The 25,495-nt window shown below is 27.2% G+C and overlaps 1 protein-coding gene across 1 annotated transcript; it reads right to left on the bottom strand.

The window, feature by feature from the left end:
* Positions 1-202: 202 nt before the first annotated feature.
* On the bottom strand, positions 203-24,615 carry LOC101241404 (ragulator complex protein LAMTOR4 homolog). Its single transcript, XM_065788457.1, has 4 exons — positions 24,478-24,615; positions 17,103-17,192; positions 7,813-7,930; positions 203-749 (listed from the first exon to the last, which is right to left on the bottom strand). The coding sequence occupies exons 1-4, from the start codon at positions 24,478-24,480 to the stop codon at positions 655-657; spliced, it is 306 nt and encodes a 101-aa protein (XP_065644529.1). The 5' UTR covers positions 24,481-24,615; the 3' UTR covers positions 203-654.
* Positions 24,616-25,495: the final 880 nt, after the last annotated feature.

Raw genomic sequence — 25,495 nt, 5'->3', positions numbered from 1 at the left:
ATAGGTTGTTATTTAAAATATAAGAAAAAAGGATTTTGTTTTTAGCCCGACTCATTTTGATTGGCCAAATTTCACTTTAAGTATACAAATTTATCTTCCGCTACTCTGAACTCCAAAAATAATACAGCTAAAGAGATTTAAAGAATGAATTGAAAAATAATTGCAAAACCACTAATATTGACTGAATTCATAAAAAAAAATGTTTAAGAAATATTTTTTTGAAATATACAACTTTTCTCATTAAAAATTACAAAGAAAACAATATCGTTTAAGAAACGTTTTTTAAAATATACAACAATTTTTCTAATTAAAACAAAAATTTAATTTTATATTACACTTGACACAATCAGACACAACATTCTATAAATGAAATTCTCTTTAATATATTAATGTTACTTTTCTTATTGTATTTTTCTTTCGCATCCAAACTAATAATTATGACGTATCAAACATAATATATTTGTACCTCTGCCATACCGTAATACAATCCTTATTATGAAGTACTACCAAATTGTCGTACGTAATACTATCCTTATTATGAAGTACTACCAAATTGTGGTAAATGTTTTTAACTTTAAAACTATTTGTATTTAGAAAAAAAGAATTCATATAAATGCACACAAAAATTATCAACTACAAAAAAAATTTAAACTCCTATTCGTTTTTGTCACTTTTTGCCAGCGGTCGCTTTACGACAAAAATTCGCGAGTTGCACACGGTTACCAACAAAACAAATTCACTGTAAATTACTAAAAAAAAACAAAAAAAACATTGATGATAAACGCTATATAAAAAGTTTTACAAATATTTACATAACCAGAACTTTTTAAAGTAATTAATTATTATTTGTACAAATAATGGCAATAAATGGGGAGAGTTATAGATTCACATCAAATTAATTTAATACATTAAAATTTGATTAAATTTCAAAATTTTGTGACTCAGGTAATTTATTTGATAATACAGCAGCCATTTTGAGATCTTTGAAAAAAAAAACGATTGGCTGGCTTAGTTTTTAGTAAGTTAAAGTAAAGCAAAAAGTTGGTATTAATTAAATTTCGTACTATTATGTCCCTGGTACTCTCAGGGACATAATAGTACTCTCAGGGACATTGGAGTACCAAAAGGCGGGTTTAAACTTTGCACCTCTTTTTTCTGAAGCAAGCACTTCATCGCTATATCGCTACCGCCTTAAGGGGCTGTCCATTAGTTACGTCAACATTTTTTTGTTAACTTTTCCAGTTTATAACTACTAATTTCTAGTTTATAACTACAAAGGCTAAATGTATACATCTTAAACAAAAGCTAAATGTACACACCTTACATGTTTAAATTATGAACATATTTCAAATTAATACAATACTTCAAAGTGTCTAACCTCCTCACTTTAACTTTAGACCTAATCCAATTTCACAGTAAAAGCCAATTATTTCTGATAGAGTCAAGTATAACAAACAACGCATTTCTAAAATTGTATAAACCAGAGGTCGGCAACCTTTTGAGACAGAAGAGCCAAAAGTTGCAATTTACAAAGCTTTTTAGCTTTTAAAGAGCTACCAACATCATTATTTCAATATTATGTTCAAGGAGCTAAAGAACCGCATCTTGATATCGAAAGAACTACATGAGGCTTGCAAACCACATGTTAAGAAATTTGAGAAACTGATAGCATATTTGATCTATTTGATCTAGATGAGATTTGAGGCAAGGAGGTATTACCTGACAGATGACAATTTGTACCAGAGTAACATAAATACCTGAGTAATATTTATGAATACATATCTGAATAAAATTAAAAGGAATAAAACAGAAAAATTATCCAAGTAAATAGAATAAAGTTATTACTTTAGTTTTATGATAATAGTTTTGGATAATTAGTAGGAATAGTTTTGTACCATTTGTACAAAACTATTTTGGGGTTGGGATCCTAGGATTCTATGGTTTTTTACAATCTTTTTTACAATCAAGTCTCTCAAAAATCAAGTTTATAAAACTTATAAACATTAAAATGAAATATTTTTTATAACACCCATGGATCCACACTTGTGTGATTTGGACAGGTTTCCATAATGCCAGATTTTTATTTAAATATGACATTACAAAATAATGGAAACAATTTTTTACAACTCAAGATTAAATATTTTTAGTGTAATGCTTTTACTTTGATTGTAATTTCAACATATAATAAGTTATATTGATGTCATCTTTTTGAAGCCAAAATATTTATAACGATTAAAAAAAGTTATACTAAAGATGGACTATGGTAAAAAGTTGGCTGCATAAGCAGGTGCAACTATGTTTACAATGCATTTTTTCACCTTCTCTAAAAAAGAAAGAGCATCATTTGAAGATCCGCTCCAGATATGGCAACAGTATTCAATACATATAGAGATAAAGAATAGAATCCTGAGTAAGATACAACCTTAGCAGATACTAATTTTGCAATGTATTTGATATAAGGTTTCCAAGAAAGATAGGAAGTGAGAGTTAATCCTAGAAGATGAAGGTTAGATGACTCATCGAGTACAATACCATTTATAAATATAGGAAGATCTAGAAAGTTGAGATAACAATTAGCTAAAAAAATTGATTTTATCTGAGTTAAAGTTTACCGTGAGCCACCGTGAGCCCCATGTTGTAGCAGAAGTGAAATCCTTTTCAAGCTTAAATCCCCCCTCCAAGCAATTGGTGAGTGTTGGCTTCTTCTCAAGACAAGAATAAATGGAAGTATCATCAGCAAACAATGCCACCTTAGACGCAAGAATTTCTGTGAGATCCTTAATGTAAATTTAAAAAAGTATAGAGTAAATGATAGAACCTTGAGGAATCCCTGAAGTTACAGGAAATGAAGAAGAGTGTTGTCCATCGAGGACAACTTTTATATCATGATTGGTAAGGAAGGACTCAATAATATTAAAGATGTTACCTGATGCATCATAAAATGATAGGTTATGGAGAAGACCAGCATGCCAAACTTTATCAAAGAATTTGAAAATGTTGAGAGCAACAGCCTTAACTTCTGATGATGTTTCAGCATAACTAAGTAAGCAACCTTAATATTTGCCTGCCAATTCGTTTTTTGGGAGAAAAAAAAATTAGTGTAGACTTTTTAAAACAGGTCAAGGACAGTGATGGATCCAGGGGAGGGTATGGGGGTATGCATCACCCACCACCAGAATCTGAAAGTCCTAAAATATCATAGAAATGGAGGACTTTTTTTTTTTAGGAGATGCAAATGTGATACAAAATACAAAAATATTTCAACGTACCCCCAAACATCGGTAAATACACTGAGGTATAATAACATCTGTCCAACAACATCTGAAATTTCATTGATGCCTAATAACATCTGTGTAAAAAGTATATGATTGCTACAGATGTAGTTATGCCTAGTAATAGTCATATATGTAGTTGTACAGATGTGACTATTCTAAACATAAGAAATTATTAAATTATAATGCATTATATTAACCAGATGTAGTTTAATATATGGTTTTGTATATATAAATGCATTATTTTAACGAGATGTAGTTTCATATATGGTTTTTTTCAGATTTAGTTGGATCTGGATAAAATTCTTCCAGATGTTATTGGACTTAAATAAAAATAACCAGATGTAGTTACATCTTCCTAAAGATGTTGCTAGGGGTCATTGAATTTCCAGACGGTATTGGACAGATGTCAAAGTTCTTTGTTGTTTAAAGTATGTATATGTACCATATGGCTACTACTATGAATTTAAAAAATGTTGATACCAGGAAATTAAGTATACTAACTGTTTTTATAAAATTTAAACTTCACCTATAAAAGTAATTAGAAAGGCTTCAATTTGGTTGCATTCAGAAACATTTAGAGGTTTTATATCAACAAACTTTTAAACTTTATGTATTTTGTGTAATGATTTGAAGCTAAATGGGGGTCAGATTATTTGAAGCTAAATGGGAGTCATGTATTCATCAGAGTGATATGTCACCATCAGAATAATATGCCCTTTAAATTTTTCCTCCTGCTCTAAAGGTGAGAGCAAAAAGTTCATAAATTTTTTTTTACTAATCTTAACTAAAATCATACAATTTAAAAATTTCAAATTTTATGTTCAAATTTTTCAGCGTTCAAGAACTATGGCAATATTAAATTTGTAACCCTCTCAAATTGAGGGAAGTTAAAACTTTTAATGGTCGTCATTTTTGAACGCTAAGAAATTATCGCACGAAATTTAAAATTTCTTATTGAAAATGAATTTATTTAAGAATACTTAAAAAATAATTTTTTAACTCGTTGCTTTCATATTTGGGACAGAGGGAAATATTTTGGGGTTTTTTTTTGTTCTCAGGCTCCAATCATCCCAATATTTTGCAAAACATTTTTATTTGACATAAACATATAAATGTTTGGAGTTTACCTTATGTCTTAAAGTTTGCTTTCTCAAACACCAAAAAAAGCAGAATCTGAATCTGTCTTAAGTATATAAATATGTTTTTGTTGTTCTTTTAAGCTTTATTTTGGACCTGAAAATATCTCTGCATAAAGGGTGTTTAAAAATTTACCTCACATTTAGGTATTAAAATTAAAAAAATTTGCTAAAGATTCATCAAATAACTACCAGTATTGGGTCAAAATGAGTTTAACAAGTCAAAGGTTTCATAAAGAAAACAGGAATATAGTTTGTTTTTGCTGTGTAAACAAAGACATAAAATGTCATAAATTAGAGAATAACCAGAACTCATTATTCTTTATTACAAGAACTCATTATTCTTTATGTGAATCCAGGATCTTTGTGGATCCAGGGTTTAGTTTGGAAACTAATTCTCTACCATCTGGAGTTTGTTTAACATGTAAAAAATGTCTTCATTTAAAAAAGGTTAAACAAAAATTTGTCCTTAACGCTGATTAATTGATGGTACATGAAAATGTAAATATATATATAAACATATATAAAATACTATATTAAACAATTTTAGACTGAAGGGTATATTTCTCAAAACATAGAAGATTTGTGGAAGATTGGAAGAAGAACGCAACGGAAACTATGTTGATTAAAGGATACTGGTCTATGCGTATGTTTCTTTTGCTGTATTGCAAAAGAGAAAAGGAGTCATCGAAAATCAATCTTTCTGAACTTATTGAAGATTTTAGTAAAGAGCCTGAGTCCTCAGATTTGATAAATGCATCTTTTTGCACATTGCTGCTAAAAGGTAGGTAAAGGTATCAGACACCCTGGCACAAAATCTGCAATAGTGCAAAATCTACATCAGCTCATTCTTTCTCAAGACTCGAAAACCTCCCAAGAAGTTATTTCCTCTGTACTAAAAGGTATATATAAAACATCTGACAATAAAGAATTAACTGTAGCAACAGGCAAATGTGTATTTACATTTTTCTATCTATATTTATTATTAATTTTATAATAATAAATATAGATACGTATATATCGAAGTCAAACATGAGTGAATAGAACATTTGTCTTAGGAAATATATCTTTTGTAGGTGGTAAAGCTCTTCATGTTAAGCTCTACTCTGATACATTATTTACTATAAAAAAGAAAATGGATCTTCCCATGTCAGGAATGGATTGTATAATGAGTGAGATATGTATAGATTTGAGTCGTGGAGGTAACAGTATTGTACAAGAACTTAATTTTGCATATATTTATATTACTTACATGATTATAAATTATTTTCATTTTTTTTTCTAGGTATCAAACCAAATGCCTCAAAAAGTATTAGGGACTAATCTCTCCAGTTAAATCAATTTTATGAAGTAGTTTCATGCAGTTTTCAACAAACACACAAAATGGAAACTGCATGGTTTTAGATACAATTCAGAAAGATGTCGCATTTGTTACTGAACTGTGGGAAGTAATAAAAAAAATTTGTGAACACAGAAAACTTAATCTCTACAATTGCTTTATAAGAATTGGAGTCATGGTTCACTGAAAGTCGTAATGAACATCTTCAACCCAGAAGAGCTACAATCAGAGAAAAGAAACATGAAAAATACAGGGGTTGATACAGTTCTTATTTTGGGTCTTGTACGTGGAGTACAAGAAAGTAATTATAATTTGGAGAGGTTTATTAAGTTACTTAAGCTGAATGAGCTAAAATACACAGTAGCAGGTGACCTGAAGCTTATTAATTGTTTACTGGGCATATCTGTAAGTTAAACATTAATTACTTTATGTAATTGCATGATAATTTATAAAAAGTGATTGCTTTTTATTATTTTATCAATATTAAACCTAATATTTTAATATAGTCTTTTTTAATACTAACACTTAAAGGCACATGTAGGAAAGTATGCTTGCTATTATTGTGAAGGAGAAAAAAGACAACAAAAATGGAAAGTAAAATGGACTTTAAAAAATTTGACTATTTTGACATCAGAAATTTATTGAGGATGGTGAAATTTATAAGCACATGAAAAACTATAAAAATATTGTTTGACAAAATTGCCTAATTGAGGAGTCTGGAGAAACTCTTGTTGTTGATATAGTTCCGCCTCCTGAATTACATTTGTTTGAACTTATTGTTACACAAATAACAAATGTTCTGATGGATGAGAACTTAACTAAAAAGCTCTTAAATAATAAAACTTTAACAAAGCACAGTTACAATGGAGGAGGATTTGATGAACCTAACTGTCAAACTTTCTTGCTTAGATGAACTATAACTCCTCTTCTGATGATACCTTGAGACTTTAAGGAAATTCAAAAAGGGTATGTAATTAGTTAAATCTCTTTCACCTATAGTTTATACTATATTTATTAGTTTTTAGAAACATAATTTTTTTAAACTTCATTTTAGTGACAGAAGGATGTTTTGGAATGAAGCTTTCCCTTGAATTTATCAGAGATATTCAGGAATTTATCTTAGTAATGTGCAACTTGCATCAGTATTTGATAGAATACACAACACACAAGATTTGCCTAGGTTGGAAACTTTGCATCATACAGTCACACCTCATTATGTTTCTAGAAAGAGAAAACAAATCCTTGGAGCAAAGCTGTGAAACTGTTCACAAAAATATTAACGAGGCAATGAAAAGATTCGCAGCTTCGGAGCTGAGCAAATGCCAAGGAGAAAAGCATCGTAAAATGGCCATAACCTACTCTAGTATAAGGAATACTTTATTACATAGTAAAAAATATTGCGTGATTGTAAATATAAGAAGTAATCACATATAAAAAATGTTTGCAAAAATTATTACTTTGTATTTGTCTCTATATTGTTTCATTTTAGAGATATTCCAAGTATTTAAATAGTTGAGACAAGGGGGCAAATTCAGAATTTTTTGGTGTTTGAGAAAGCAAACTTCTAGACAAGGTAAACTCTAAATATTTATATGTTTATGTCAAATAAAGATACTTTACAAAATATTGGGATGATTGGAGCCCAGGAACAATAAAAACCCCAAAAATATTTTCCCCTCTGCCCCATACATGAGAGCAATGAGTTAACAAGTTATTTAACTAAATTCATTTTCAATAAGAAATTTCAAATTTCGTGCAATGATTTCTTAGCGTTCAAAAGTGACAAAACTTAATAATTGGTTGCGGTAATTAGTGTATGTTGCATGTAATACATGTTGCATGTAATACATGTTGCATGTAATATATGTTGCATGTAATACATGTTGCATGTGTTACATGTTGCATGTGTTACATGTTGCATGTAATACATGTTGCATGTAATACATGTTGCATGTAATACATGTTGCATGTAATACATGTTGCATATAATACATGTTCTCAAATCTTAGTCTTAATACCCCATGTTAGTTTTCAAATGATAACTAAAAATAAAAAAGCATACATGAGATTCTTTGGAAATATTCATCATCTTTTTTGGACAAAGAAACTTTTGATGCAGAATAAACTATATCCAATATCTGACTTGCTGTTTCTTCATCGTTTTCAAGGTCGCCAGCTGACTAAAAAAAGTAAAAAAATCCTAACTGAGAAAAGTCCTATGAGTCTAGAGGTCTGGGGGCAATCAAACATTTTTTGAATGTTAAAGTTGATTACACTGAACTTGTTATTTAACATTTATATTTTAAAATTTCTTACAATTTATTGGTTATTTTAAATTATTATTTATTATAATATATTATTTTTAATAACATATTAATTATCATAATTTGTTATTTATTATAACTTTTAAATGTTTATTTATATAAGATTCATTGGGGCATTCCAAAATGGTACAATTTGAAAGAAAATTAGAAATTAATTTTAAAAGTAAAATTTAAAAGTTAAAAAGAAAATTAAATTTAAGCACATTTTTAGCAATTTCTTTTGTGATTCTATACTTAGCACCACCAATATAACAAACAAGACCAAAGTGCGTATTCAACAAATTTTTTGTTTTTGCGCAAGTTTGGGGTAAATTCAAAACAGTGAAATTTGTAATCACGAAATTTGCACAGTTGCGTTAAACAAAACTTACGTAAGTTTTTTCGTAAGTTCAGCGCTAAAAAAACTTGCTCAGCTCAATTTAAGCAAAAAAAGTTACATTAGCTATGAGCTGTCTTAACTTTGGTCTACCGTTAAAATTACTAAATATTAAAAATGGTGTAATGTTATTATGATTCATATATTGTCAGTTTGATATAGAATCTTAGTATAAACTACAATATATACAACTTATGTATATAAATTCTATATATTATAATAAAGTTAACGATAATCATAGATATTAACACAAATATAAATGCATCATAATAATTTAACAACTGATTACCTTAATAACATCTTAACATTTAAGATGTTATATTATTATAAATTATAGAAATAAAATATTGTGTTTTATAATATCATAATATTATTGTTACATTTTTGTATAATATTATTAATTTATTATCTTGTAATAGTAATATAACAGCATAAAATGGGAACTTAATATATTTAAATTATATGCATAATGATGTGATATTATAAATAAATATTGATATAACATCTTAATGACAACCATTAAGATGTTATTAATTAAGTTAAACTTAATGTATTTAATTTATATATATAAAGATGTTATTATATTATTAATATAACATAACGTCTTAATATGTAAAATAATAGTAACATTGTTATGTAAAATAATAACATTATATATATAAAATTTATAGTATAAAGTATATATTATATATTTAAAAAAATGCTATATCATTATGATGCAGTTATGATTTTGGTAATATACATATAATTATTGAATTATTATATTCACAAAAAAGCAACTATATCTTTATAAATATTAACAAAACACTGCATATATTAACGAAAAAATAACTATATCTTTATGAATATTCTATTTCACAGTTTTTTGTTAAATGGTACATATGTCATTAAGTATAACGATCGTAGTTCATTTAGTCGTTTTAATAGCTTTATTTAGTTTTAGTTTAAATGGAAATTTAGGTCAAGATTAAATCTGGCATAAGGCTCAATATGTTTCAATAAATTTCATTTGTAAAAAAATAAATAGAGATATTGTCAACACATTAACAATGATTTGTCAACAACCGCGTTGAGAAGCAACCCAATTTCTTCAGTAGCAAAAATTCTAATATCAATGAGGCTTTTATCAAAGTAAAAAAAGTTCGCAACAAAAAATAATAATCTATTGATCATTTATTGTTTAAAATGCTTGTTATTAATTGACTGTTACGAATGAAGTTTGAAAGAGTTTATGGACTACTTACTTAAAAATAGCTTTTTTCCTTTTTCAAAAATTTTGTCAAAAAGTATTCTTGATAAAGATTTTTATTATTTCTAATTCTGAATTGAAAAAGACATTGGAAAATAATCCTAATGCGGTTTTCTCTTTTGCTTGTTATCAGTCATGATTACACCATTTAATCAGCCAACTACACCAGAGAAAATATATTTCAATAAAGTTCACCATTAGGTAGATAGTGATGTGGAGCAATCCTTTGATCATTTCAAAAACCATTGGAAGTCACAAGAAAGGTGGAGCACTTCAGTGCTCCTAACACCTGAACAATATATTGCAAAACATATTTTATGTGCCACTTACTGGAAAACCTTTACTATTGCTTAGGATTAGAAATTCCAGATGACATAAACTTTGAGAGCAACAATGAAGATGATGTACATTATGTTCAGGCTGAATTAACACAAGTCCACCAATTCAACTTGGCATTGTACAAAGAATACTAATTAAAACTTTGTTTTTAAAGCAAAGGCGATAATATATTGTTGAACATAACATCTGCGAATGTTACAAAGATTTTTTTGATGTTTTATATATGACTTGTTTAGGCATTATTCAAACTCCAAGTATAATTAGTATACAAATTTTTAGTTATTTGCATTTTAAAAAAACACTATTTATGTGATATTTATGATTGAAAAAAATGAAATTTTTTATAGTTTTTATAAATTGTATATTAAACAATTGTTGAAATTTATCTGCGCTTTATAACCACTAAGTTTTTGTGTAAGTTCAGCGCAACTCGTGCATAACCCTAACATTACGGAAATGCTGTGAAACCAAATTATTGACTACCAAATAGTTACGAAAACAATGCTGAACGTACAGTTTCTGTAACCTTAGTTGAGCTACACAAGAATTACGAAAGTTTGGTGAATACGCACCCTGGGGAGGATAGAAAATGTGCTTTAACAATAGAATGGTTTCACTTAACAGAAATCATAAAAAATGAATTAATTTTTTTCTCCTTTCTAAAAGGTTAGTTAAACCTAGTTTGTTCAGAAAAAAATTAATATTTTTTAATTGTGATACTAATTTGACTGCTCTTTGTTGAACTTTTTCCAAGATGTGAACACAAAAAGGAATAATGGATTAGAACCCTGAGGCACATCACTAAACATGTCTAACCAGTCTGAACAAAATTCACCATAAATCATATTTAACACATAAATCACACAAAGTTTTTTATTGCTAAGAAAATTCTTAAGCTAGTGCAAATTTTATTGCAGAAACCATATCCAGCTTGAATTGAAGTAAGGTGCATGAGACATAAGGCATTTGCAAAGTAAAAGGAAGAATTTAAAGTGCTAAATAACTATCACTTAAGGCTTCAGTATTGGTCAGTAGTAAACAATTTTGTACAAACTATGCTGGTGTAAGGATAAAAGCTTGTCTGTAAACAAGTATCCTGCCATCTCAAATTAACTTTATCATAACTTTAATAAGTGATACTACTCACTAAAGCGAGTGATTTCGACCTGTAGTTTCCAGTGTCAGTCATGGACTTTTCTTAAAATCGGCGTAATATATGTTAGCTTCTAGCGGGACAAAACTAGATTAGATTTAAAATACTTTTTATATAAAAGAAACAAAGAACTAACCCTTTTCAAGGCATTATGTTGAAATCAATTAATTGCAGTGCCCTTTGGTAGGTCAAGATCTTACAAAAGCTTCTTAATTTTATTTTCATTAAATATAACTCCAGTACTTGGCAAACATACAGAATTTTTCCTACTTTATAAATTAGACAAAGCTAGATTTATATCAGGTGGGCAAAAAGATTTAAAGAGTTGTTTATTCAAACAATCAGCATAAAGCTTTTTGGACTAACAGGTGATAACTAAAAAATGAGAACAATTCTAACCCTTCAGAGGGTTCAAACCGCAAGTCAAAAAAAGTAAAGTACTCCTATGTGAAACTATACTTTCTCTGTTTACAAACTTATCATGTTTTGTTTTGCATCAGCTAATTTAGTTGTGTTTAAAATGCCATCAAAACACAATGTACTATGTGAGCGCGTTGTAAAGTTCTATCAAATGCACAAAAATCTCAGAAAAAAGTTTACTGCGAACCATTTTGAAACTGGAAATGTTCCAGTTTCAACTATTTACCGTATTTTGGCATCCATAACAACCAATCGTAAAAGTGGTAGTGGAAGACCAGTTAAAATAATGAATAGAAGGGACTTCATTTGCTTCACGGTGCTTTTAACAACAATGATTCAATAAGTCAACAAGATGCTGCAGAAAAGTTCAAAGTACAAAGCCCTATATCTGCAAATCGTTGAAAAAACAAGGAATAGTCTGCTAAAAAAAACAAGAGCAAATATCAACTGTGAAATCTCAATGTTGCTGGATGACCTGAAATTATTCTGAAAAATGTTTTGTTTTGGATGAAGAAAGTTACTTCCCCCTCTCCAAAATGCAAGTTCTAAAAAATGATCAATATTATGCACATAAAAGTTCTACAACACTTACAAAAGTAAAATACAAATATAAACACAAGTTTGAACAGAAAGTGATGCTGTACATTGCCATATCTGAGAGAGGAATTTCCAAGCCATTGTTTAAACCAAGTGGTTTGGCTATTAATCAAGAAGTATACCAAAATCAATGTTTGAAGAAAATATTGATTCTATTTCTTCAAAAATATCATTCAGACAGCAAATACTTGATTTGGCCGGATAAAGCATCATCACATTATGCCAAAAAACCACAAGTCTTCTTGGAAAACCAAAACATCCCATATGTAACAAAAAACTGCAATCTGACAAACTTGCCTCAGTGTTGCCTAATTGAAGATTTCTTTGGATATTTGAGTTCGTTAGTATACAAAAACAACTGGAGAGCTAAGAACTGCAAACAATTAATTACCTGAATCAAAAGATGCATTCGTCAAATTGATATAAATGGTGTACAATGCTCCTGTTCCAACATCATGACAAAATTACATCGAACTGCTGATGATGGACCATATTTGAATGTTCATTAATTTTTTCTTAAAGATAAGTGATGTACCTTCAATTAAAACAAATATAATTTTCTTTTTCTAAACATTTGTTTTTATTATAGCCCGATATGAAAATTCTTATTTTTTAGTTATCACCTGTTAGTTGAATTTTTGCACCATCAAATAGAGGTATAATTTTGCACAACCTCTGACTATTAGAAAAGGCATATAGTTTTTTAAAGTTTGATTTACAAGCAGAGATTATATCAGTTTCAAAATTTTAATACAGCTTCTGGGAGAGCCTTTTTACTAAACAGTTCATTTTAATGTTTCAAAGAATTCAAAGTTTGCCTTTATATTTATTGGAAGCACAGCATAGTTTCATAAATAATTGGAATTTCTCTCTGGCTTCTATCTTTATTCATTGAATTGAAACCCACTTTAAATTGCATTTTCTTGTACAAAAGAATATTGCTTAGGGATATAAAGCACGTACTAATGAATACTGTTAAAACTAAGATCTAAGCTAAGCAACCTGTTTCATAAATATAATTTTCTTTGTATATTGGGGAAGTTTTGGCCATTTATTTGTCTGCAATCTTGTAAAAGTGATTTGTGGAAATGGTTTTTCTGAAATGGTTTTCTGTGGAAATGGTTTTTCTGTATTATAGCTTATTTAGCTTTATTTAAAGTTCTGCATTTTTGGTAAAAAGTTTTTTTTTAAATTAAATAATAGAAAACTACAGAAAATAATGTTAGTTTTTTTTGAATATCCTATATAAATGTCATCAACATATACTGTGCATTTAAGTTTGAATGAAACGTCACTAATACTATCATTTTAATTAAGAAAAAAATTAGGCATACATTAATAGAATAAAGGATTAAGACAACATATAAATATATAAAAATTTATTATGTTGCAAAAGATATTTATTACACATACTAAATACATGTTCAAGTTCAAATTCATTTTTGAAATCATTTTTCACTGAATGATTTTTAAAATGTGCATTTTGTTTTGCTTTTTGTTATATTCCTGCTTCTGACATTTCAAATATTTAAATTTTTTTTTTTTAACAACTTCGCTTCCAACAAGGCTGCAAGCAACCACAATAAGAGTTGGAAGTTATTGGAAGAGAAAAGATGAAGATTGTAGAGCAAGATAACGATTGGCAGACGACTTAAAAGATTGCAAATTATATGAATCAGGAAAACATGGTGAAGAAAGAAATTCAAAGAACTGATGTTTGAAAAAAAAAACTAGAGGAATGAGAGTTTTTGGAGCACTTAGGAACAGTCACAGAAAAAGGATGACACTTAATTGAATGACAAGTAACACAAGAATGAATATTAGTAGATGGCACAAGAGATGCAAGCTCTTTAGAGCAGTGCCCATTATTGTATTTGTAGAAAAGAGAAAGAGAAGCAACATTACAACGATGTGATAATGGTTGGGGGTTGGCTGCAAAAGCAGGTTCAACGATGTTTACAATACGTTTTTGCACCTTGTCTAAAAGAGAAAGGGCATCATTAGAAGATCCGCCCCAGATATGGCAACAGTATTTCATACAAGGCCAGATTTGAGTTTATAGAGATAGAGAATAGAATCCGGAGTAAGAAAGTTTCGAGCTCGATAAAGAGATGCAACCTTAGCAGATGCTAATTTTGCAACTGATTTGATATATGGTTTCCAAGAAAGATCGAAAGTAAGAGTTAATCCTAGAAGATGAAGGGTAGATGACTCATCGAGTACATTACCAATCATAAATATAGGAAGATCTAAATTATTGCAACAACGATTGGCTGAAAATAATTGAGTTTTATCTGAATTAAGTTCACCAGTCACAGTGAGCCCCATGCTGTAGCAGAAGTGAGATCCTTTTCAAGTTCAAATACAAAAAAAAAAATTAGAATTAGTAGATGCAATGCATAATGACACACATCTACTACTTTTATTATATATTTCTTTGGTTACATCATGGGTTCCAAAGCAACCCTATATTTCCACTGTACAGTCTACAGTATTATATAAAACATTTCTAGTAAATTTAATATCACTAAAATTGTTATCTGTAATCAATGTTAAAATTCATTGTTGTAAATTATTTTTCTAGAAAAATATTGTGTATATGTTTATATGTATTTGTATATACATATCCCCACAGTCCCCTAAAACGGTCTACAGGAGCAATTTACGACTTTCGCAAAAGTATAATTTTTTTTCTGAAAAGTATAATTTTCATTGTAACTAAAATGAAAAAGTAATACTTATAAAAAAAAAAAATTTATTTAAATAATAAACTGCAATACTTTTTAAAAGGCACAATTGTTGCACAAAAAAAAAAAAAAAAAAAAAAAATTAAATGAGCTCTGATTAAAATGCAAATGTTTTTGATAAGATTAAATACAAAATTATTACACTTTAAATTATATTGATAAAACATAAAATTATTTAACTGATAAAAAGTTATTACACTTTAAATTATTGCATAATAGTTTTTATTTTATTGTAATGTATATTTTATATACTAATATATAATTATATACTTTATAAACTTTAATATATTATTCACTTTTATTGTAGAATTTTTAATTGTTGTAATAACTCTTAAAATGCCTGCATTCTATTACAATAAGAAAATATAATATATTTTTATTATCAGTAAAATCTTTAATAGGTCTTTGTCAAATTTTTTATCAAATAAGTAATGTTGTAAATAATTAAATAGATAACTAGTGTGAAAACTCAAACACAACACTTGTCTAAAGAATTTTTTTCACGGAGCAATAAATGATGCTTGTTATATATATATTCTTGTAATATTAAAGTTAAAAACATATGCTTGTAGCATGTATAAAACCAAACTTTGTATTTAACTTTTTTAATAAATAAACAGATAACTTGTACAAAAACCAAAAGCTCCCATAAGAAACTGTTGAGAGGAGCAGTTCGCATGGCTCGCCATGTTTGTTTTAGAAGAGCTGAGTGCGGCGGGAGTAAATCCTTGGTGGGAGTAAATGAGTGCTCCCAGCCAGGCCTATATATATATATATATATATATATATATATCTATATATATATATATATATATATATATATATATCTATATATACGCCCACACCCATTGTTTGTTTATGCACTGAAAGTCCAACAGCTCTACGCATAAATGATGTTTATATATTTAAAGAAGACTGTAGATACTTAATATCCTTTAATTTTCAATTTATTTGCTTCTTTTGCCAAATCTATAACATTTAACAAATCACCCAAAAAAGATTTGAAACAATTGTATAAATTAAGAAATTTTCTCATATATTAAGGGGTTCTACTTACTAACTTTTTAAAAACTTATGTTTTAAAAAGTTAGTAAGTAGAAAACCTTAATATATATAAGAAAATTTCTTATATATTAAGGTTTATCATCAAGTGTCTAGCTGTTTCACAAATACAGCTAACAATTAACCTTTTACAGTTAACCTTTTATATAAAAAAAAAAAAAAATATGAAAGAAAAAAATATACATATAAAAAATAAATAAAACAAAAATAAAGAGAGTGAAAAAAAAGAAAAAACAATAAAAAAGCAAAAAACATAAACAAAAAACCAAATCAAACAAATTAACAAAAGAAAAAAAAAACAAAAAAAGAAACGAGAAACGAGAAAAGAAAGACAAAAAATTAAAAGTTAAAAGAAAAAAAATATTCAAAAATAGAAAGTAATTAAAAAGAATTAAAATAAAATATAAAAATTGCTCCGTTTTTGAAGAAAAATAGAATAACTTTTAAATTTTATTAATTTTGAGGGATATGTGTTTGGTGGGTATTATGATCTGATTTCTTTTTTATTTGAATATTTTCATTTATTATTAAAAAACCTAAACTTTTTGTGACTAAATGTTTGTGTGTGTGTGTGGGTGTGTGTGACACATTTTTATTTGTGAGTGTTATTTAAAAATTCTTTTTTATTTATTGTTATTTTTTAATGAAATATTTATACTACTTTTATTGTTTTTATTATGATTATTGATATTAAGACTATTATATTTATTAAATCATCATTACTTTTTTGCAGTAATTGTTTTAGCTACATGGTAGGTTGTTACATTTTGTCAGTATATTGTTTGTAACTTTCCTGTCTGTGCATAATATTTATTTGTTGTTTTAAATTTGTTTATTATTGTATAACTTACTTATTATTCTAATAATTGCTAATTTATCATCATTATTATCATTATTATTTGTATTATTAATACTATTTCATGGTATTTACTTGAGATTAGCTCTTTACTATTTGTAAATGACCTCTATTGTAAGATCTTTTGTCGAAATATATTGATTGATATATTGATTGATTTATCATTAAAATAATAATTTACTATTTTCTAAAAATGAGTTATTACTGTTGATAAAAAAAATTAACCTACCGACAAAACAGCACCTTCACGGTTTAAAACAAAATAACCAGAGTTGTCTGCAATTTTATCGATACCCATTAAAAGAGCAGATGATCCAGACTAAATTAGTAAAAAAACCACAAAGTTTTTTTAAATTAAGCAATCATACAAAACCAGCAACACAAAAATATATTTAAAAAATATTTTTTTGTTTGTTAATTTTTTAAAGTTTAACAACCATGTTTCCACTTGTGTGGTTTAGAGACTTTTCCCTGATTTTTTTATTTCAATAGTACATTATGCAAAAGTTGAAACCCCTTTTTTACAACTGGATACCATTCTAGGGTATCCAGTTAAACCTGTATGCAGATCAAGGCTAAGTATTTTCATTGTGATATTACTATTAGTATGATTGACATCTAAGATTTATGAGCTCCTTCTAACTATAGCCACAATTAAAATAGGGGTTTTGCATTAGTATTTTGATTTTCCTGGGTAAGTTGCTTTTGCCACAACTAAAAAGACCTGCCTGCACAAAACACATAACTAGATAAGATAACTCATTCAGTCAACCCCTACATTTTTTAATGATTATTAGGTTACTTTCTCATAATACTGTTTTTTGCATTCTATTTTAAATTTTTTACCATTTTTGCAACCAAGACCATCAATTCCAATCCAAACTGATTCTGAGGTTAGCATTAATGAAATTTAATTTATGGTTGTTGTTTCTTTTTCTTTATGAATTTACAGGATAAATTTTCAACTTATAACATTGTTAGCATCTTTAAGTTTTATTAACATAAAACTTATGGTAATATTAGTTGTGAACATATTAGCATCCCAAAAGCAAAGAGCCTCAACTGTTACTTACACTAAAACTAACATATTATGAATGTAAATACACTTTTAATCTCATTCTTAGGTAAAGTCAAAGATTCACTTTCAGGTAGATTTATATCTATTAATGCCTTTTGTATACAATTTAAGAATAGATAAGCTAAAGCATTACTTTTTTTTTTAACAAACTAACAAACTCACTTTTAACTTGTATTATAACTTATATTATTACTGTGTGTGTGTGTGTGTATATATATATATATATATATATATATATATATATATATATATATATATATATATATATATATATATATATATATATATATATATATATATATATATGATTTAAATGTTAACATCTTGTATGAGAGTATATATATAAACTAATTTAAAACATCAGATAATACGAATTCTCTCAATACTTTATAATTTATTTGAAATTTTAGACAGATTATAGGCACCGACATCATCAGCATATAATATAATTACAAAAATTGTGACCATTAAATAACAACAAAAATTTTTTAAATTTTGACGTCACCTTTATAATGGCTTCTTTTACCTAAGTATGAAAAAAATGAAGTCCAAAAATTTGTTTTAACATATTGTCCATTGTTCAAATTTATACCACCATACATTGGAGGGCATTGATGTTTTTGTATCTCCAAGACTTCACGGACTTTTCTTTCAAATTTTTTATCCTCAACTTTAAGTGTTTCTGCCCTATCCCATTGAATATCCTCATCACAATTTACTTTATGCAAAGCTAATGCAGACTGGTTTAACTTGCCTTCAGTCAAAAACTTTTGGTATTGTTAAACCCTTGTTCTTATTTGAAGTTTTGATTCACCGACACTTTGGAGCATTTGGACTTAATTAAATAGGTTCCAGGTTGGCTGTTGCATGGTAATTTTGATTTATTTCTAGATGTTAATAGCATTTTTAGGTTAGCATTTGACTTAAAAACAGTTCTGTAACTAGTTTTTCTGAATATTCTTCTAAGTCTGGGAGATATTATTGGTATCCATGGTAAAGAAATTGTAGGAAGGTTATCAGAGTTTGATAGAATTTAATTTTTATTTGCTAAACGTTTTTTTCGAACGTGATAAGAAATATCTTTAAGCATTTTTTCATCGTACCCATTTTTAGTAAACACTTGAATTAAAAAATTTATCTCATCTTTTAAATGGTTTTCGCTGCATATTAAGTATGCTCTATGTATATATCCGTTGAATATTGCTTTCAAAATTTTGATATCGTGATTAGAATGAGGTTTGATTTGGATATATGTTATAGCATCTTTCCTATAAACTTTGAACTGATATTTTCCATGTGTATTATTAATAACAGTTATATCCAAAAAGTTAAGTATTTTATTTTTGTTTTCAACTTCAATAGTATATTTTAAAGAAGGATGTTGTCTATTAAGGATTGTTTGGAACTGTTACGCTTGCTTTAAGTTAGAAAACCTAGCGTGGCTACCACTACATATCTATGAAAGGATTTAATATCAATTGAAGGAATCATTGCCATTGCTATTTTTATTGCTTTTTCCTCATGGTATTGTAAAAAAGATTCAGCCAAAACAACCATAAAAGACAATCCAATTGAGCCTGAATTCTCTAACTCATAAATCTCACCATTCCACAAGAAATAACAACAAAACAAACAAAGTTTAATCAGTTGTTTTGTTTCAGTTAAAGTAAGCTTAGTTGAGTTTTTGTAAGAAACGCTTTTATTTAATTGATCCAAAAGTACTAAAGTTGTTTCTTTTAGTGGTATTGATGGGTATAAGTTCACAATATCAAGGATACCTGTATTTCATCTTTGTCAATTAACCACTACTTAGTTTTGTTAATAAAGTCTTTTGAATTTTTTAACCTAATAGGATTTTTATTTAAGACCGGTTGTATTCTTCTAACCAAGTAATTCAAAATAAATTTCAAATAAATTATTTATTATTGAGAGAATTCGAATTATCTGATGTTTTAAATCAGTTTATATATATATATATATATATATATATATATATATATATATATATATATATATATATATATATATATATATATATATATATATATATTCTGTGTATATGTAAATATATATATATATAGATCTATAGTTTGTTGTCTTTGGGAAGAGCAGAAGGAAAAAAGTGATTCTTACGCCAACACATACGTCACTTTTAATTACTTTTGATTTTCGTCCAACATTTGCGTGTTGGACGAAAGTAAAAACCATTAATTTAATTATAAATAAATCGTTTTTTAAAAAAAAACCACAAAAACGCAAATTTAATTGACCAGAATGTTTTAAAAACATTCTGAATGTTTTTAACAATGTAAACAATGTTTTTATTTTTAATTTTTTTAATAAAATGTTTTTATTTTTATTTTTTTTTACTGTAAATCATGCGCGGAGTGTTGCTACATCGACTATCTTATAGCCTGACTCGCAAGGGAGTGCTGCTACATCGACTGACAAATAGCCTGACTAAATCATGCGCGGAGTGCTGCTACATCTACTATCTTTTAGCCTGACCCGCAAGGGAGTGTTGCTACATCGACTGAGGGTTTGGTTGGGGCAGGCAGTCTCTCAATTAATAAAAAAAAAAAATTCCGGTCTTGCATTTTAATTTTTACTTTTTGTTAACAAAATATGGAAAAAACTTTCGGACAACATCTACGGGTTGTATATATATATATATATATATATATATATATATATATATATATATATATATATATATATATATATATATATATTAACTTATATTATTTCTGTAAGCAACCAATAGTTATAATATAAGAAATACTTACAGTATTAAAGATTCAATTTATCTAAATGACAAGTCATACAAGATTGAGTTTTGGCTAATGAAACAAGTAGTGATAACTCAGTTGAGCAGCAACCATGGTAATATTTATAGAAAAGAGAAGGAGATTTGCCACTTATGACAATCGAAAAACTGAAGATCTTTTTTCAAGAATAGAGTATAAAGTTGTCAGGGGGCAGAAAGACAAGATTTAGTTAGGCACTTATTAAATAATTTAGAAAATAATAAAAACAGTTCTAAAAAAAATCCTTTTGTAAGACAATAATCAATTAGCTTTTAAAAATTATGACCATATAAAGCTTGAACCCCTCAATTTAAGGAGGTTACAAATTTTAAAAGCTTATAATTATTGAACACTAAGAGATTACTTTACTACTGAATATAAATTTAGTTGAGAATAGTAAAAAAAATGTTTTATCAACTTGTTGCTCTCACATTTTGGGCAAGTGTAGCTGAAAGTTTAGGGTTTTTTCGTTCTCAGGCTACAATCATTTCAATTTTTTTGCAAAGCATTCTTGTTTAAAATAAGTATAAACATATAAATATTTGAAATTTCCTCCATGTCTAAAAGTTAGCTACCTCAAGCATCAAAAAATGGTGGATCCGCCTCTGATACTTTATTAGCTTTGATAAAGCAAGTGAATCATTGTAGATTCAGTTTGAAATTGTACTTGCTTTCTGTTTGAAAATGTAATGCTTCAAAATCTTGTGCAAAAAAAAACTTAAAAACCTAATTATCATTGATTCTGTAAGTAATTGTTTAATAACCTCACAACTTCTTTTGTTTCAAACTATTTCAGGCAAAGCTGTATATTTTCATTTTTGGTTTACGAAGAAATCAAATACTTTTTAAAGTTTATTTCAAATTACTTAGGTTAATGATTAATGTATACATTTTAATAACTTAGTGACTGAATTATAGATAATTAACTTATTGTTTGAACTTATAGTAACACTTATTATATTGTTATAGGTTGAAACAATATGTTATTTGTGTTTATCTATATTTCGTATATCTGTATTTGGTATATAAAATACTTATTATTCGTTGATTAAAAAAATGTGAATGATAGACTAATGTATGTGATTAAATTTTTCAAGGCCTAATTGTTTTTTATAGTTCCAGGTTGCTGTTTTTTTGTAATGTAATGTGACCCAAAGAGAAGTGTTTTTTTATGCTAAAAATTATTTAACTTCTACTTTTGCACTACCTTCACAACTAAATATTGATTGAACAGCGAACAGCACTACAAGTGGTAGGAATGGGCACATACTTTTTATACTCACAAACAATGGTGAGTTATTTAAAAAAATACTCAACATGTTGCAGAGCAATATAGTCTCATAATTAGCATATTTTTATATAACTCAGGTAATGCATCTTTTAAAAAGACACAAACTTAGGCAAAAAATTATCAAAGTTTTTAAGGACAAAAACTACAGACCTGAAAAAAATTAAACTCAAATATAATGGCAAATAACAGTGATTTTTTGCTTTAAAAATTACATGTTTCTGATAGAAGAGGATGAAATTACAATTTTGAAAATTTCAGAAGATGAAAATACATATTGAAATGATAATTTATAACAGGTTGTTATGGTAATATTCCAATGTTAATATAGTATATAGTAGGGCTACTGGTCATTTTTACTGATATTCCCAATGGCAGAACTGATGAGCAAATGACTTGTAAACTAGTCATTGTATTTAAAAACAATCATCTTACTATAAAATTTTACACTACAATAACAGAATAACTGAAAGTGTTCACATTAATAGTGCTCGCTTGACATCTAAAAAAAAAGAAAAAAAAGAAACACTTTTTATTATTTTATTGAGTAGATTAGAATGATTTATTAATGAAGCTAAAACTCTTTTTTTTTTAATTTAACTGCTGCAGAGCAAATTAGATGTGGTATTTTGTTAGTTACTTAATTAATTTATTTCTTAAAAATTGTTTATAGACAGGTTAGAATAAGATTTTTGTAATTTTACTAAAGTTACTATAATTTTTCAGATTTACCTTTTTATTGATGCCACCTTTACCACTGCCATCTGGTGCCAACAAATTTATGTGAAGGCCTCCATAGTAAGTTTTTGTTGTAATTTTTTGTTCATTTTTGTTTTTTGATTATTTTATTTAAAAATCCTTTATATAAAATATAGGGTTGCCAAAATGTGATTTTATGATTTGGCGCCAAAACCACCCTGTGCCTAAATCAAAATGGGTCTATTGTATATGGAGGCAAAAACTTCCCTAAATTTAAATTTCAGCCTTCTAGTGGCATAAAGGATGACAGAAGAGGTGGTAAAAAGAAAGACAAAAAACAAACATATTTGTTAATCACCTATCTGTTAACCTATACATACACTTAATAATATGTATATGTAGATACATTTATAGGTGTATCTACATCAACTATTGGTAGGTGTATGTATAGTGTTTTTTATAAGATTATATTTGTATATAGTCTTTTTGTGTATTAGGTTTTTTATATATTTATAGTTTATTTTTTGTATATAAAATTTGTGTTTTATTAAAAATATTATGTTATATTTGAGTTTTTAGAGCCACCCCCCCCCCTCTATCTACCCAAAATGGAGTGGGTTTGAAAATTTTCCCTTTTGCACTCTCTTTATGCTCTTAAATTGGATTTGTTATCCCTAAAAGTTTCTTTCTTTTGATGCTAAATGGTATACATTTAGTTATAAATATACATTGATTTAACAATGATATTAAGTTGAAGGGGGCAACTATTGCCAACTAGTGCCAAATAAACTTCTCTCCACCCAACCCAAGATATCTCAATCAAATTTAATGATTATTTGGTAGAATATATTTTAAAAATCCAAAGAAAAACTTCAAAATTTCAATAAAAAATTAACGTTTTCTTAAAAGAAATCTAGATTTTGAACATATTAGAGTATATAGTAGACACCCCTCTAATGCCCCAAAGCCATTTTTATATACATTTATTCTTTTATACATACTTAGACCTTTTCTTTGATACCAAGTTGTATAAATTTTGATAAGAATTGACAAAGATATAACATTTTAACTTAAGAAAAACTCATAATTTGGTCACGGTTTCTTCAACAAATCCATATATCAAAAATTTGGTACTTAAAACGCTATAACTTTTTTTTTTGATTTTTTCACCTTTAAAATACTGTTTTTAAGGTCTTTCCAAATATATATGACAATCTAGTATTTGATTGTTTTAAAAATTTCATGTCACATACCTATTAATAAAAAAAATTAATGGATATTTTCTTTACAAGGAATTCTTATATAGAATATAATAATTATAAAGTATATAATAAAACTCTTGAAGAATATTATTATATACTACAAAATTAAAATTAATCACAGCAAATGTATCAAAATCAAAGAAAATTTCTGCATTGATATTTTAACAACCTATGAAATTTTTAATGTAACTTCTAGAGAAAATTTACACAGAATGTTATAATATCACAAGCTTGAAAACATAAAAGTTTTATGTTTTCAAGCTTGTGATACTATAACAATTTTATAAACCATATTATTTAAGTTTAAATTGTTTTATTAAAACAATTTAATCATAATTTATATGATTTTATACCAATTTAGATTTGTCAATAACTCAACTTTATTTATATAAATGAAATATCTAAAATGTATATTTAGCTAGTATGGCAAAAAAATAGACAAAAAAAAAGAAAATTTAAATAAAACCTACCATAATTGTAAAAGTTAATTAGGATAATAGAAAACTAGGAATAAAAAAAGAAAATTAATTCGGTTGAAAAAATGATTGTATTTTTATTGTACTGGTTTATCGAGGCATGTTTACATTTATTGTTTCGGTTTTAATTATAAAATGCATAAGCGATGTGACTGGGTTACTTACAATATTATTTTGACGTTACTTGCAGCGTTACCTACGTCGATAACGTACATAGGTAGCGTTACGTGGTAAAGTACGTAGGTAACGTTGCAAGAAACGTCAAAAGTTATGTCAGTAGCTACAGCGTTATCTGTGGAAAAGTAAAAGTTTAGTTTTGATAGGAGACAAAAAAAACTTTTTTGTTAAAGAATATTATCAGTTAAATTAAAAATTTTAAACTTTTAAACTTTTTTGTTCAAGAACATAGTCAATCAAATTAAAATTTGTTGTGTGTCTAAAAAAAGTCTACTAAATCTTTTGAATCACTGACTCATCTAAACAGTAATAATAGCTTTCACTTTTCAATCAAAAAATTTCATTGTTTTCTAAAGAACACATCTTTTTCACTGAGATTTTAAATCGTCGAATATAATAAAAATAGTTTTGGACTGACGTACTTCACAATATACTTCCAGATTGTGAAAAGATTTTATGAAATTAACTTACAAAAGGTAGGAGCGATTACGATTCCGCCAACAAAAACGCCAAATCACTGTCAAAGGATAATTCACCTCCAATAATACATAACAAACATTTAAAGATACGCATCCATACACATACATCCATTCATTATTATTGTATATTTTTATTTTTTGTTATTTTTCAATTCTTGTTTTTTGTATATTGTTATTGACTTCTTTATCATTATTTTTTTCCTAATATTTTTGTAATTTTTTTGTTTTGTTTATTATTATTATTTTTTTTTATTTACACATTTTTTTTGTTACAAAACTAAATTTGATATTTAGAAGTATATAAAGTTCGTTATACAATGCTATTAATTAAAATGAAAATAAAATTCGATAAATAA

Source organism: Hydra vulgaris, chromosome 01, assembly GCF_038396675.1.
Source record: "Hydra vulgaris chromosome 01, alternate assembly HydraT2T_AEP".
NCBI classification, from domain to species: domain Eukaryota; kingdom Metazoa; phylum Cnidaria; class Hydrozoa; order Anthoathecata; family Hydridae; genus Hydra; species Hydra vulgaris.
The sequence above is the reverse complement of the archived record's forward strand: the minus strand, read 5'-3'. Positions and strand labels throughout refer to the sequence as shown.

Bases quoted from the DNA above. Each gene is read 5' to 3' on its own strand.
- LOC101241404 (XM_065788457.1), bottom strand. The intron at 7,931-17,102 runs GTAGGTTAATTT...TACTTTTTTTAG, and splicing joins GTGAAGGTGCTGTTTTGTCG to TCAGCTGGCGACCTTGAAAA. The intron at 750-7,812 runs GTATGCTTTTTT...GTTTTTTTTTAG, and splicing joins ATATTTCCAAAGAATCTCAT to TAATTTACAGTGAATTTGTT.